General features: G+C 38.1%; 1 protein-coding gene across 4 annotated transcripts in view; it reads left to right on the top strand.

Moving 5' to 3' along the window:
- Positions 1–14,742, top strand: part of CFAP20DC (CFAP20 domain containing) — a 219,997-nt gene that overhangs the window by 77,718 nt on the left and 127,537 nt on the right. For all 4 annotated transcript variants that reach the window (XM_070391621.1, XM_070391620.1, XM_070391619.1 and 1 more), the window contains one exon: positions 6,582–6,696. In XM_070391621.1, coding sequence (XP_070247722.1) covers positions 6,582–6,696 — 115 coding nt within the window. The remainder of the gene's footprint in view (positions 1–6,581; positions 6,697–14,742) is intronic.

Here is a 14,742-nt window from a genome sequence, read left to right as displayed (position 1 = left end):
ATGGACACAGACAATAGTGTGGTGAAGGCCTGGGGTGGTGCAGGTATGGGGAGGGGGCGAGGGGAGGGGCCAATGGGGAAATATCTGGGACATCCTGTAATACTCTCAAGAATGAAGCTAAATAAAAAAAAATTTTTTAAGATTTTACACAAAAAACTATGCATTTCAATTACACAGATTTTACCCCAATAAAGAAATAGAAGAGAACATAACTATTTTTGTCATATCCATTTATCATACTGGGTAGAAAGTTGACTCTAAAAGCTTCCTATTGTGAACAGTCTATAATAATAAAGGCATAATATGCTAATTAGACCATACAGCCAAACGACCTTCCAGACGTCATTCCAGCTGAAGCTGCTGCTGCAGGGGGCGAGGTAGAGGCAGTTAGGGGCAATGAGGCAGGCAGGCAGAGTGGTTAGGGGCAATCATGCAGGCAAGCAGAGGTGGTTATGGGTGATTAGGCAGGCAGGCGAGCTTAGGGGCAATCAGACAGGCAGGTGAGTAGTTAGGGGTGATCAGGTAGGCAGGAAGAGGGGTTAGGGACAATGAGGCAGGCAGGCAGAGTGGTTAGAGGAGATCATATAGGCAGTTGAGTGGTTAGGGGCGATGAGGCAGGCAGGCAGGCAGGTGGGCAGTAAGGAGCCAGCAGTCCTGGATAGTGAGAAAGTGCAGGTCAGGCTAAGGCATCCCCCCAACACACACACACACACACTGTGCAAGAATTTTGTGCACCGGGCCTCTAGTCTATATATATAGAATCCTAATATGCAAATAGACCAAACGGAGGAACAATCAAACAACCGGTCACTATGACGTGGGCTGACCACCAGGGGGCACACATGGAACATGGCGGGCATCGGCAGCAGGTGGCAAAGCACAGAACATGACAGGCGTCAGCTGCGATGGGATAGTGGAGCAGGTGAGTGGGGCTGCCAGACAAAGGCAGAGCACCAGTTGCTATCATCAGGGTGAGCCTCTGGTGGTTACTGAAAATTCTTTGCTCCGGGGTCCTGCCCGGCGCTCACACCTGCTGCCAGTACTGGCCCCTCTTGCATCTGCTGCTGATGGCAGAGTCGCCTCTTGCACCCGCTGCCGGCACTGGCCCCGGCCCCTTGGTGCCATCAGTGGGTGCAAGTGGCGGCTGCTGGCCCCGATTGCCCCTGAGGACTTCTCCACCTCCCCCTGCTCCTGAGAGGCAATCGGGGCTGGCAGCCGCCTCTCACACCTGCTGCTGGTGACGGCCCCACTTGCACCCGCAGCTGGCGCCGGAGCCGCCACTTGCACTCACTGCCAGTACTTGGCACTGGTCCCGATTGCTCAGCACTGTCAGCATGTGTGAGTGGCAGCTGCCAGCCCCAATTGCCCCTGAGGGCTTCTCCACCTCCCCCTACTCCTGAGGGGAGATCAGGGCAGCAGCCGCCGCTCACACCCACTGACAGTGCCAGCCCTGCTCACACCTGCTGCTGGCGCCGGCCCCAATCGCTCCGCGCTGTCAGCAGGTGTGAGTGGGGCCAGCGCTGTCAGCACATGGGAGCAGCAGCAGCGGGAGCAGAGCTGCTGGCAGATAGGACCCGTGGCCGCGATGGGAGAGGCCGGGCAGGGGCGCAGAGGATGGGCCACGACCCACCCCTGTGCCCATATGGCCTTGTGGGCCACAGTTCCTTTCAAGGTGCACGAATTCGTGCACTGGGCTCCTAGTAAATTTATAAACCCCTTACCTTGGCATCAAGACCCTGCATGCTTGGCTCCTGCCTACCCTTTCTACTTCATGTCCCTCCCTTACCTTCTAGGTGCTACCCCTGCTGGCTTTCCTGTCTGAAGTAGGTCATTTCTTCATCTTTTCTAGCTTAGTCTCTTACATGTTTTCTTCATTGCACTTACGATACTTTCATGTATGTTGTCTCTTTATACTTTTCCACTTGCCTTTTCCACTAGAATAGAAGCTCCAAGAGGATAGGGACCTTGCCTTTCTTTTTACTATTTTATTCTGCATTGTATTCCCAGGTTATTGCCTGGTTCAATGGGTATTTGTTGAACATGTGAATGGATGAATGAATGAATGAATGAATGTTCTTATTGTTTCATATATTGAGAAAATGGTATATACTCAAATGTTTCTGTTTGGAGTTTGATCCTTACCTAATTCAAATAAAAATTATATAATTTTATTCCTACAAGTAAAGCAAACCTTTAATAAAACTGTGTCTCAAATGAGTTTTTGGTTGATGCAACTAAACTTTTTGTTTGATGCATCAAACAAACTTTTCCCCCTTTTTCTTTCCAGAACCACTATATAGTCTTTTCTTCTATTCCATAATCAGAGCGTCTTATAGAAGAGAGCTGATAGAATTACTTCTGACAATGCTTTCCAAATATATTTGACCCTGTATTCTATTGTTAAAATGTTTGAGCACACTAACCACATAGGTACATTTATTTATTTCAAATTATATAAATATTACTGTACTGAAATGTGCACAGAAATAACATTTTTAAAGGGTGGGATGAAAGATAGTTTTAGTAGTTTCTTCCTGCACTGCAGTGAATGGTTGTGTAGCACCCTTCGGCCCCATATGCACATCCATCCCACTTTGAGCACATTGCTTTGGGGCAGATATTATACTACATTTATTTATATACATCTAAGTGTAAAACTACATAGTAGTTTCACATTTTAAACCTTATCTCTGTGGATTGAAATAGTGTATTGCTTTTTTAGATGACTTTATGGCATTGTATAGTGCAGGTAGAGTAGACTTTTTAGCTTTATGGCCATAATCTGAAATTATCTCATCTAATTTTTACTGTACTTATTCTTACCACTGTTCAGTAATAGTTTTCTACAGAAAAATATGTAGAGTATCATAGAGGAAGGAAATAATGTGGTTAGAAACATGGGCAGGGGAGGGAAGAAAGAGCTACAGAAAATACTTTGTTATAGGCCAATTTCCCTGATGAACATAGATGCTAAATTTCTCAATATTAGCAAATTAGATCCAGCAATACATCATGATCGAGTGGGATTTATTTCAGGGATGCAAGATGGCTACATTATCCACAAATAACAAAGTGATACACCGCATAAACAAAATGAAGGATAAAAACCATATGATCATATCAATAGATGCAGAAAAAGCACCTGATAAAATACAGCACCCGATTATGATAAAAACTCAGCAGAGTGGGAATAAAGGAAACATACCTTAACGTAATAGCAGCCATATATGGCAAACCCACAGCCAACATTATACTCAATGGGTAAAAACTACAAGCATTTTCCTTAAAATCAATAACAAGCCAGGGGTGTCCACTTTCACCAGTTTTATTCAACATAGTACTGGAAGTCCTAGCCACAGCAATCAGACGAGAAGAAAAAATAAAGGGCATCCAAATTGGAAAGGAAGTAAAACTGTTATTATTTGTAGGTGACATGATACTGTATATAGAGAACCCTAAAGATTCTACCAGAAAACTACTAGAAGTGATAAATCAATTCAGTAAAATAGAAGGATACAAAAATAAATATACAGAAATCAGTTGCATTTTTATACATCAATAATGAACTATTAGAAAGGGAAACTAAGAAAACAATCCCATTCACAATTGCTTCAAAAAGAATAAAATACTTTAGGAATAAATTTAACCAAGGATGAAAGCGACCTGTATTCGAAAAAGTAGAAAACACTAAAGAAAGAAATTGAAGAAGATACAAATAAGTGGAAGCACATACCATATTCATGGATAGGAAAAATTAACATCATTCAAATATCCATACTATCCAAAGCATTTATAGATTCAGTGCAATTCCAATCAAGCTACCAATGGTGTGTTTCACAAAACTAGACCAAATATTTCAAAAATTTATATGGAACCACAAAAGACCCCAAATAGCCAAAGCAATCTTGAGAAAGAACAAAGTTGGAGGAATCACACTACCTGATATCAAGCTATAGTACAAGGCCATAGTATTCAGAACAGCTTGCTACCAACATAAAAACAGACATATAGATCAATGGAACAGAATAGAGAGCCCAGAAATAAATGTATACCTTTATAGTTAATTAATATTTGGCAAGGAGTCAAAAACATACAATAAATGTTGTTGGGAAAATTGTACATATTTGTGCAAAAAAAAATGAAACTAGACCGACTCACATCATATATAAGAATAAACTCAAAATCTATTAAAGACTTAATGTTAAACTTTTTTTTTTTTAATATATTTTTTATTGATTTTTTACAGAGAGGAAGGGAGAGAGATAGAGAGTTAGAAACATCGATGAGAGAGAAACATCGACCAGCTGCCTCCTGCACATCTCCTACTGGGGATGTGCCCGCAAGCCAGGTACATGCCCTTGACCGGAATCGAACCTGGGACCTTTCAGTCCGCAGGCTGACGCTCTATCCACTGAGCCAAACCGGTTTTGGCCTTAATGTTAAACTTAAAACCATAAAAATCCAATAAGAAAACAGGTAGTAAAATCTCAGACATTTCTCGTAGCAATATTTTTTCTGCTATATCTCCTTGGGTAAGGGAAACAAAATAAAAATTAATAAATGGTACTACATCAAACTAAAAAGTTTTTGTACACCAAAGGAAACTATTAACAAAATGAAAAGATAACCCACTGAATGAGAGAACATATTCACCAATACATCTAATAAGGGTTAATATCTAAAATTTGTAAAGAACTTATCAAAATCAACACTAAAAATCAAATTTTAAACATGGACAAAGAGCTTGAATAGACACTTCTCCAAAGAAGACATACAGATGGCCAATAGACATATGAAAAGATTCTCAACATCACTAGTCATCAGAGAACTACAAATTAAAACCACAATGAGGTATCATCACACACCTGTCAGAATGGCTATCATCAATCAATAAACAAGTGTTAATGAGGATGTGGAGTAAAGGGAATCCTTATGCACTGTTGGTGTTAATGCAAATTGGTGCAGCCACTGTGGAAAGGAATATGAAGTTACCTCAAAAATTTAAAAATAAGACTGCCTTATGATATACTTGTTCCACTTCTGAGAATGTATCTGAAGAAACCCAAAACACTAATTTGAAAGAATATATGCACCCCTATGTTTATTGCAATGTTATTTACAATAGCCAAGATTTGGACACAGCCAAGTGGATAAAAAAACTATGGTACATTTACACAATGGAATACTACTTGGCTATTTAAAAAAAAAAAAAGGAAATCTTATGTTTTGTGACAGCATGAATGGAACTAGAGGGCATTATGCTAAGTGAAATAAGCCAGTCAGAAAAAGACAAGTATCATATGATTTCACTCATATGTGGAATCTAATGAACAAAATGAAAACTAACAAGCAAAAGAGAGAGAGACTCATAGATAGAGGCAGGCTAACAGCTGTCCGAAGGGTGGGGTCTTGCGAGGGGTGGAGGGATTGAGCAAAAAATAGACACTCATAGACACGAGCAACAGTTTGTTAATTGCTAGGGGGAAGGGAGTTGGGGAAGGTGTTGGCCAGTGTATGGGGGGGTAAGTGGTGATGGAAGGAGACTTGACTTGGTGTGGTGACCCTAATACAGTGGTACAGGATGTGTTGTGGAATTGTGTGCCTGAAACCTGTGTAATTTTGTTAACCAGTGTCACCCCAATAAACTCACTTAAAAGTAGAAAAGAAGGCTATGTTGACTTAAAAAATAGCTAATTACACTACAAATATTCAAATTAAATGTTTTCTCCTTTGGGGACTGCTAATTGTAGAAAATTAGCAGTTGGTATATGTAGACAAGGTTGCTAAAAATAGGGGGGAAATTAACTATACTCCAATAAAAAGATAGCCTTTCAGGAAGCATCAATTCTACTATACAGCAGCCTGAGACAGGTTTGGAGATTTTAGCCTGCGGTGTTATCTCTGAGACCTAAAGGAAGCAGAACATAAAAATGAGCTCCTATCAATTTGAAGAAAACCTAATCTTTGTGATCATGGCTATTCTCTAAATCTATTAAAGATGTTCAAATTCAGTGTCCTTGGTATCACTGCAGGTTGACCTGAATAGTGAGCAATAAACTTGTGTATTATAATTCTGGTTTGAAGATATGTGCTTAGAAAGTGAAACCGACAGTCAGTGTTTTGTGTCTGTCTCTAAGCAGACTAACAGCCTATATAAAATGACAGGTGCATTTTCAGGGAAAGAAACCCATAATGTTTTCTTATTTAGTATGTGACAGTATGTCCCAAGATAACACAAACTTAAGGGGCTGGAACAAGCATGGTTATTAAAGGCTAGCAGTTATTCAGTTCATACAAATTGAATTCTTTTCATAGGCTAGAAGACTGGAAATCTAGTATAAAGTACTGAAATAAATTAGCATATTGAGTGAATTTATACATTCAAGCTTGTGAGCACTTTGAATTTAAGGAAGAAATTTTATTACTTCTTGAGAGAAAAAAAGGCAATTCTTAAATTCTGTGTTTGATCTCCCTGTTGGAAAGAGCCTATATGATAAATTATATCATTTTATGATTATCCAAAGACGTGGTTATTATCTTGATGGAAATCTTTCTCTCTTCTTTTCTCTTTCTTTTTTCAGAATTACTGATTTAGGGAATATCAAAAGAAGATTGTACTTATCAACGGTTCATAAAGAGCTGTCCTCAACCCCTCTCCATGCAAAAATTCCACTCTTCATGATCAAGCGCAAAATTGTAAGTTTCACATGAACGTTGCTTAAAATATTAAATTCAATTCAGCAAATATTAATTATGTGCTTAGTCTGTGTATAAGGCACTTTGTTAAGTGCTATAGTTGTATAAAGGTGAATAAAAATCATACTCTTTATTTTTCTCACATGAAAATGCTTAAATCTAGTAGGTAGAAGAATATAATTATTTAAATATCATAAATACCACCAAAACTGTAATGTGAAGCGCAGTAAAAAGGGAAGGTGCTGTTGATACTGTGAAAGGCAGAGAAATCCGTCAGATTTCAGGATGAGGAAAGGTTGCGTGAAAGAGATTGCATGATTGCATTTAGCATGGACTTTGAAGGATTGTAGGATTTCAACAGGTAGAGATGGGAAGCCAGTCATTCCAAGCAGAAGGAACAATTTGGGGGCTGGAAATTAGTACATATTTAAGAACAGAGAATGATCACTATTGCCATATTTTTAAAAAATAGTTTTTAGGAAAAAATCAGTCTTATAACTGCCTGGTATAGGTTGAAGATTTTATGCCTGTTATGTAACCTCTGAGAGTTAAAGCAGCATATAATGTATGCATAGATAAGCAATAGATTATAGAGTAAAAGACTTGGGCCTGTTATGACTGACTAGTCTCTCAAACTTCAGTCTTTTTAATACCCCTCTCATGACTACCATGTTTGTGTACTACCTGTTCTAATATGTACTTAATTATTTCCTTTAAATCTATTCACTTCAGGGGGGTGGGTAGGCTTAAATAAATTTATTTTTAAAAGACAACTTTAAGCACCTATCCTAAATGCATAGATACAAATGTAAGGAATCAAGGCTCATGAAAAATTGGGTAAATATAACACCAACAAAGGAAATTAATAAAGCTTTAATAACTGATCCTAAATAAAAGCGATCTATGAACTCTCAAAGAATTCAGAATATTCATCTTAAAGACATGTAGTGAATGAACTTCAAGATAACATAGACAGAAAACTAAATGAAATTAAGAAAACAATCTATGAACAAAATGAGAATTTCAACAAAGAAATAGAAACCTCAAAGAACATCAAACAGAAATCATGCAGCTGAAAAATACAGTAACTGAACTGAAGCATTCAATAGAGAGCTTCAAAAGCTAATTGAACCATGCAGAAGAAAAAAAAAAATCAGTGACCTGGAAGATAGGATAATTGAAATTATTCAGTCTGAGGAGTAAATAGGAAAAGAATGAAAAAGAATCAAGAAAGCCTATAGAAGTTATGGGACACAATGAGAGAATATTTGTGTTATGGGAATTCCAGAAGGAGAAGAGAAAGATAAAAGGAAAGAGACAATGTATTTAAAGCAATAATGCCTGAAAACTTTCTAAATTTGGGGCAAGAAATAAACATCCAGTTCCAAGTGGCTCAAAGGATCCCAAATAGGTTGAACCTAAATAGAGCCTCACAGAAACACTTCATAATTAAATTGTCAGAAGTCAACAAAAGAATTTTGAAAACTGCAAGAGAAAAGAGAGAAGTTACATGCCAGAGACCCCTCATAAGACTCAACAGTTTTCTCAATAGAAGTTTTTCATGCCAGAAGAGAATGTAATGTCATATTCAAAATACTGAAAGAAAAGAAAACTGTCAACTAAGAATACTTTACCCGGAAAAGCTGCCTTTCAAAAATGAAAAAGGGATAAAGACTTTTCTAAACAAACAAAAGCTGAGGGAATTCATTACTATGAGACCCACCTTACAAAAAATGCTAAAGGGAGTTCTTTGAGTGGAAATAAAGGACACCAATTAACATCATAAAAACATAAGAAGGCAGTATAAAACTCACTGGTAAGGGTAAATACATAGAGTTGGATTCTGTATAGGGTAATGTTGGTGTGTAATTCCTTTACAACTCTAGTTTAAAGTTCAAACACAAATGTAGTAAAAAAAAAAAAAACCATCACTACAATAATCTGTTATTAGTTACACAATATAAAAATATTAAATTATAACATTAATAACCTAAAATGTAAGGGAATGAGAAGTAAAAGTGTAAAGCTTAGGTATTCTACTAAAATTATTAATTTCTAAAAGGGTGCTATAATTTTAAGATGTTTTATGTAAGCCTCATGGTAACCACAAAAGAAAAACCTGCAGTAATCACACAAAAGAGCATAATATAGAAGTTAAAGTATACCAATACCACAAGACATCAAAACACAAAGACAGCAGGCCCTGGCCGGTGTGGCTCAGTGGGTTGGAGTATCATCCCATACAACGAAAGGTTCGATTCCCGGTCAGGGCACACACCAAGGTTGTAGGTTCCAGCTCTGGTCAGGGCATGTGCAGGAGGCAACCTGTTAATGTTTTTCTCTCACAACGATGTTTTTCTTCTTTCCCTCTCCTTCTCCCAACCTCTCTCTCTAAAGTCAATAAAAGCATATCCTTAGGTGAGAATTAAAAATGTCCGTACTACCAAAAAGCCACCTCTAGGTCCAATGCAGTCCCTATCAAGATTCCAGTGGCATTTTTTTTTTTACAGAAATAGGAAAAACAACCCTAAAATTTATATGGAATCACAAAAAACCCTGAATAGTCAAAGCAGTCTTAAGAAAGAACAACTAAGCAGAAGCCATCATACTTCCTGGTTGCAAGCTATACTATAAAGCTATAGTAATCAAGACAGTATGGTACTGACATAAAAACAGATAGATAGATCAATAGAACACAATTGAGAGCCCAGAAATAAACCCATCATACAAGTCAACTAATATTTGACAAGGAAACCAAGAATACTCGGGGAGGCGGAGGGGGAATCTCTTCAATAAATGGTGTTGGGAAAATTGGATAATTCACATGTAAAAGAATGAAACTGGACCCCTATCTTACACAACTCACAAAAATTAACTTGAAACAGGTTAAAGACTTAATCATAAGACGTGAAACTCCTAGAAGAAAAGATAGGAGAAAAGCCCCTTGACATGGAGCTTGGCAGTGATTTTACTGAATATGACACCTAAAGCATAAGCAACAAAATAAAAAAATAAACAAATGTAACTACATCAAATTAAAAAGCTTAAGCACAGCAAAGAAACAAATCAAAGTGAAAAGACAATGTATAGAATAGGAAAAAAATATTTTCAAACATATATTTGACAAGGAGTTAAAATCCAAAATATATAAAGAACCCATACACCTCAGTAGCAAAAAGTAAAACAAATAACCCAATGTAAAAATGGCCAAAATGCCTTTACAGACGTTTTTCAAAGAAGACATATGAAAAACCAGCAGGGATATGAAAAGGTGCTCAACGTCACTAGTCACTGGGGAAATGTAACTCAAAACCACAATGAGATATCACCTCAGGCCTGTTAGGATGGCCATCATCAAAAAGACAAAAAGAGAGCAAATGCTAGTGAGGATGTAGAAACAAGGGAACTCTTTTACACTGTTGGTGGGATTGTAAACTGATACAGCCACTATGGAGAATCCTCAAGAAAATTAAAAATAGAACTACCATATGATCCAGCAGTGTCACTTCTGGGAATATATACAAAGGAAATGAAAATACTAACTTAAAAGATACTTACATTCCCATGTTCATAGCAGCATTATTTACAATAGCCAAGATATGGAAACTAAGTGTTCATCAACAGATGAATGGATAAAGATGTTGTGTTATATATATATATACACACAATGGAATATTATTCAGCTATTAAAAATGAGGGAATCCTGCCCAGCCGGTATGGCTCAATGGTTGAACGTCGACCTATGAATGAAGAGGTCACGGTTCGATTCCTGGTCAGGGCACATGCCCGGGTTGTGGGCTCCATCCCCAATGTGAGCTGTGCAGAACTATAGATATTTTGATGGTAAACTTGGCAATGCAGAATTTTAAAAGCATTTCAGCTAACACTTATAAGTCAGAAGTTATCAATGTTAAGTCTGCAGAGCAAGCAGTCAGCTGGAGCTGAAGGGCAACTGTACACTTTTAACAGAGCTTTAAGAAATGCAGGTACATCAGCTCCTTCCTGCTTCACTCATTTAATTTATATCTCTGGGCCCTCTAGGAATATAGTTTGTAACCCTGTCATAGAGGATAATTGCCAAATGGTCCACTTTGCCTTGATTCTTTAGCTAAAATCTTTACATAGCCAGAGGCAGCAAATAAAGTTAATATTCTTATAGCCACACCAATATAAATATTTATTTATAGTCCACTTACTATTCCAGTTACTATTAAATGTTCAACCTTGCTAATAAAAATTTTTCTTTTTCATGTTATTCTTAATTATGAAGGATTCACTCTACCATTTAAATTACAACAATTTATACTTTTAGCTTTGGTTTTGAATGTGAAGAATAGTTATAAAAATTAATGATCATCAGATTAAACAATGGATGTAGCCACTTAGTCAAGACTCACTGAAATCAATCTTACTACTTCTTTAAAATAATTTCAATTTGTTAGTGATAGTATCTGATGAACATCTATGTCTTGCCACCAAAGTAAGTATTCATGTTCAGTAAATTTAATTCCATTTGAATGGAAAGTTCAGGTATGATATATCGTTGGGAATGAATCATTCATAGAAGATATAACAATGGTATGATAGATTACAATGCCAAAATCTTTTAGTAACCTTTACCACTCAAATACCCAGTGTTTGTCATTTAAATAGATAAAACTGCTCTTTAGGAGTTCCACTTTCTTGAATTACAATTCTGATGGAATATCTTATATCTTTTATTACAAACTGAAAGTGTGGTATAATGTTTTTAAAAATTCCCCTCAAACATCATTTTTTTACATAGAGCCAGTGATTTGGACATTTTTTAAAACAGTATTTAATTTATTAAGGGTTATTAAATGAAAAGGTAATGGAGGAGCTAGATTAATTTAGATACAATGTCATTTAGGTGTACATTTTTAAAATCCTGCCCTGGCTGGGTAACTCAGTTGGTTAAGTTGATTAAAGTGTCATTCCCATACACCAAGGTTTCAGGTTCAATCTTTAGACTCTAGGCTCTATCAATGAATGCATAAATGAATGGAACAAAAATCAATCTCTCTCTCTCTCTCTCTCTCTCTCTCTCTCCCCCCCTCCCCCCCTCCTTCTATAAAATCAGTAAACAAAAGAATTTTTTCAAATCCTGACTAACATCAGGAATAGCATCATGATAGATCCCCTTTGTATCTCCTTTGGAAGTTTCAACAATATGAACAGCTATAATTCAACAAAGCATTCCCTGGCTCAATGCACAAACATGTCTGAGAGATCTGTGCATTGAAACATCTAAAGGTGGGCAAGTGAGAGCAAACAGGGGAGGCAAGAAGGGAGAAAAGCTGAGATGAGCCACAGATGCAGCCCTTCCGCCTGGAGCTCACTGCGGGGCTCAGCCTGGAGAGGGGAGGAATTAGGTTGTGGCTAGCACTCCCTTCAGCAGGGAGGAGCAGAGAGATACAGTGAGCATTCCTGCAGGAGTGGACAGTATCAGCTGTAGCTAAGTCCAGTGACCTGGGCAGGGACTAAGCACAGAGGTGCAGCCATGGTTGTCTGACAATCAGCATTCCAAACAGATAAACAAAGCCACAGAGCCTGGTCACCTCCCCTCACCCTTCCTGTCCTGTTGCAGAGCACATTATCTGCAAATCCAAGAACTGGTACTGTAGAAACACTTTTTCCCTGAGAGAAGGGAGCACTCTGCGACTAATCCCAGGTTAGGTGGAGGCACATGGTGGGGACTCCATGGAGGTCTGAGGTTGCTATTGCTGGGAGGGCAAAGCAACAAAGGAGGTGGCTGGGTTCCCCAAGTTCACCCCACCCCAGCACATTGAGGCTGCATTAGTGACATATGGCTCTGGGGGACATCACTGGGATTTCACAATTTGGAGCCCTATTGCCCATTGCATTCCCCTGCGGCGTGTTCTCCTAGGCGCAGGGCGAATGGATCACACAGGAGGTGCCCACCTTCCCAGGGAACACAGGCCATTTTCCACCTCCCTGCAGAGATCTGAAAAGCCAGAGATGGGTAAGAGAGCCAAAAAACAAACAAACAAAAACCTTGTGATTCAACACCACCTGCTGGTCCCAGCATTTTTCAGGAATGAGTATATATGCTGGTTAGGGTGTATCTGAAGGCCTAGGAGTAACTGGAGAGTAGTTGGAAGATTAATGAAGCTAAAAGGATAGAAGAACCTGCCAATGTGTGCTGCAAACTCCAAAAAGCAATAGAGCATACCTTCTCCCAATGCCACTCAGCCCCACAGCCTCAAAGCCGGGCTGGAGAAGCACATGTGACTTCATAAGTAAACTAGCTCCAGTGTTGAAGAGGAAGTAAGGTCTCAGAGAAAAGCCAGGTGTCAGTTAAGGTCAGGTGTGTAGGACCCTTAGAACAATACAGAGGCATAAGTACTTTTCAGTAGTAAGGATTTCAGAGGGCACAGTGAAAGGGTGAGTTGAGGATTAGCAAGAGAAAGATGGGGCTGCTCTTTCAGGAGGAGATAGCTTATTTGATTCGGATGGGAGTTAGAAAATAGGAATTAATTGCTGAACAGGTATAATGACAATATTCCCACCAGGAATTTGCCTTTCCTTGGTTCAGCCAAGAGCTGCTGCTGGCAGACCCAACCTCCCCTCCTCAGTTCCTCTCTCTTCATATAAGACTTGTCATGACTTGCTTCTCCTGGGGAAATTGTTTTTAATACAGTAGTAATAGATAATTGCTTCTCCATGTGGATATAAAATTACTATTTCAATCTCTGCTTGCACCATTTAATAAACACAATATGATGGTGATAGAGATTAATAAAGTCATTATAAGCAGATTTTCTTTTGAGAAATTAAAACTAACATGTGAAAATTTATTTTGAAAGGCATAATAAACATCTTAAAACTTTGTTCTTTATTATCATTTTAGGAGCATGAAAACAGATTGCTAGATTATGAAATTGTGGTTTCTTGTTTGTTGCTTCCTTTTAGAAAGGCAATGATGGCTAGAGCTGTGACCTGTTAGGACTCAGGCTCTTTCTATCCTAGCAGAATAAATTCAGTTATCTTCAGAGCTTTTGTATAGTAATGGCTTGAGAAATCAAAGCAGTGCTGGGACAACCAAGAGCCTGCATTTGAGTGTATGTGTGTGTGAGTGCCCACCTCATTCCCCTGCGGGGTGTTCTCCTAGGCCCAGGGTGAATGGATCACACAGGAGGTGTGTGTGTGTGTGTGTGTGTGTGTATGTGTGTGTGTGCGTGTGTTCACAAAATGTGTCATCCTTTTATTGGTATAATAAAGCCACATTGCCAAAATATGAGTCAGTGAAAAACAGAAATTCATGCTTTGAATCATTCTTTTACACTTTGCCAGTCAATTATTTCATGCAAAATTACATTCTGGAAGTAAGTAACATAACTTCACTTATTAATAAAAATAAATAAATAAACAGCACTGTCTTTTATCTATCACATTGCTGTCTTTCTGGTGCAAGCTTCTTAAGGACCCATGATTATGAATATTTAGATTAAGCTCTCTTCCCTACTGCACTAGAGTTGCACATAAAAATAAAGTGATAACAGACCAAGAAAAAGTCAAAAGCGGGTGTTTTAAGAATGTATGATATCACCAAAAACAATGAAAATAATATTTTATAAAGGTCAACTAGTATTCATATAATGCACCTGTTGCTAGTAGAAAGTTTATGCTCTTTACAAAACTTCAGAAAATATACCACAGCATTTGTATTAGTAATGAGTTCTTTGTTGAAGCTTATGAAAATTAGAACCTTTATAAATATCAGCTAAACCAAAAATACAATTTACATTTCCTCTAGCCAAGGGAAATTTGTGAAAGTCATTCCCATGTTTTTCAGGAACTACCTCAATCTGTACTTCTAATAGATGGATTCATTAAATACATTATGAGTTCCCACACATTTATGGAGTTTGTTAAATGATTATAAAATGAAAATTTGAAAGTGTGATAGGCATGTGTATAATCATACATGTCTTCATATATTAAATCACACACACACACACACACACACACGCATACCATTATTGGTTGAGTATTTTCCACAAA

The sequence above is a fragment of the Myotis yumanensis genome, unplaced genomic scaffold (assembly GCF_028538775.1).
Source record: "Myotis yumanensis isolate MYYU_CA2020_CCGP unplaced genomic scaffold, mMyoYum1.0.hap1 SCAF_14, whole genome shotgun sequence".
Classification (NCBI taxonomy): domain Eukaryota; kingdom Metazoa; phylum Chordata; class Mammalia; order Chiroptera; family Vespertilionidae; genus Myotis; species Myotis yumanensis.
Note: the sequence above shows the minus strand (reverse complement) of the source record. Positions and strands in the feature narration are given on the sequence as shown.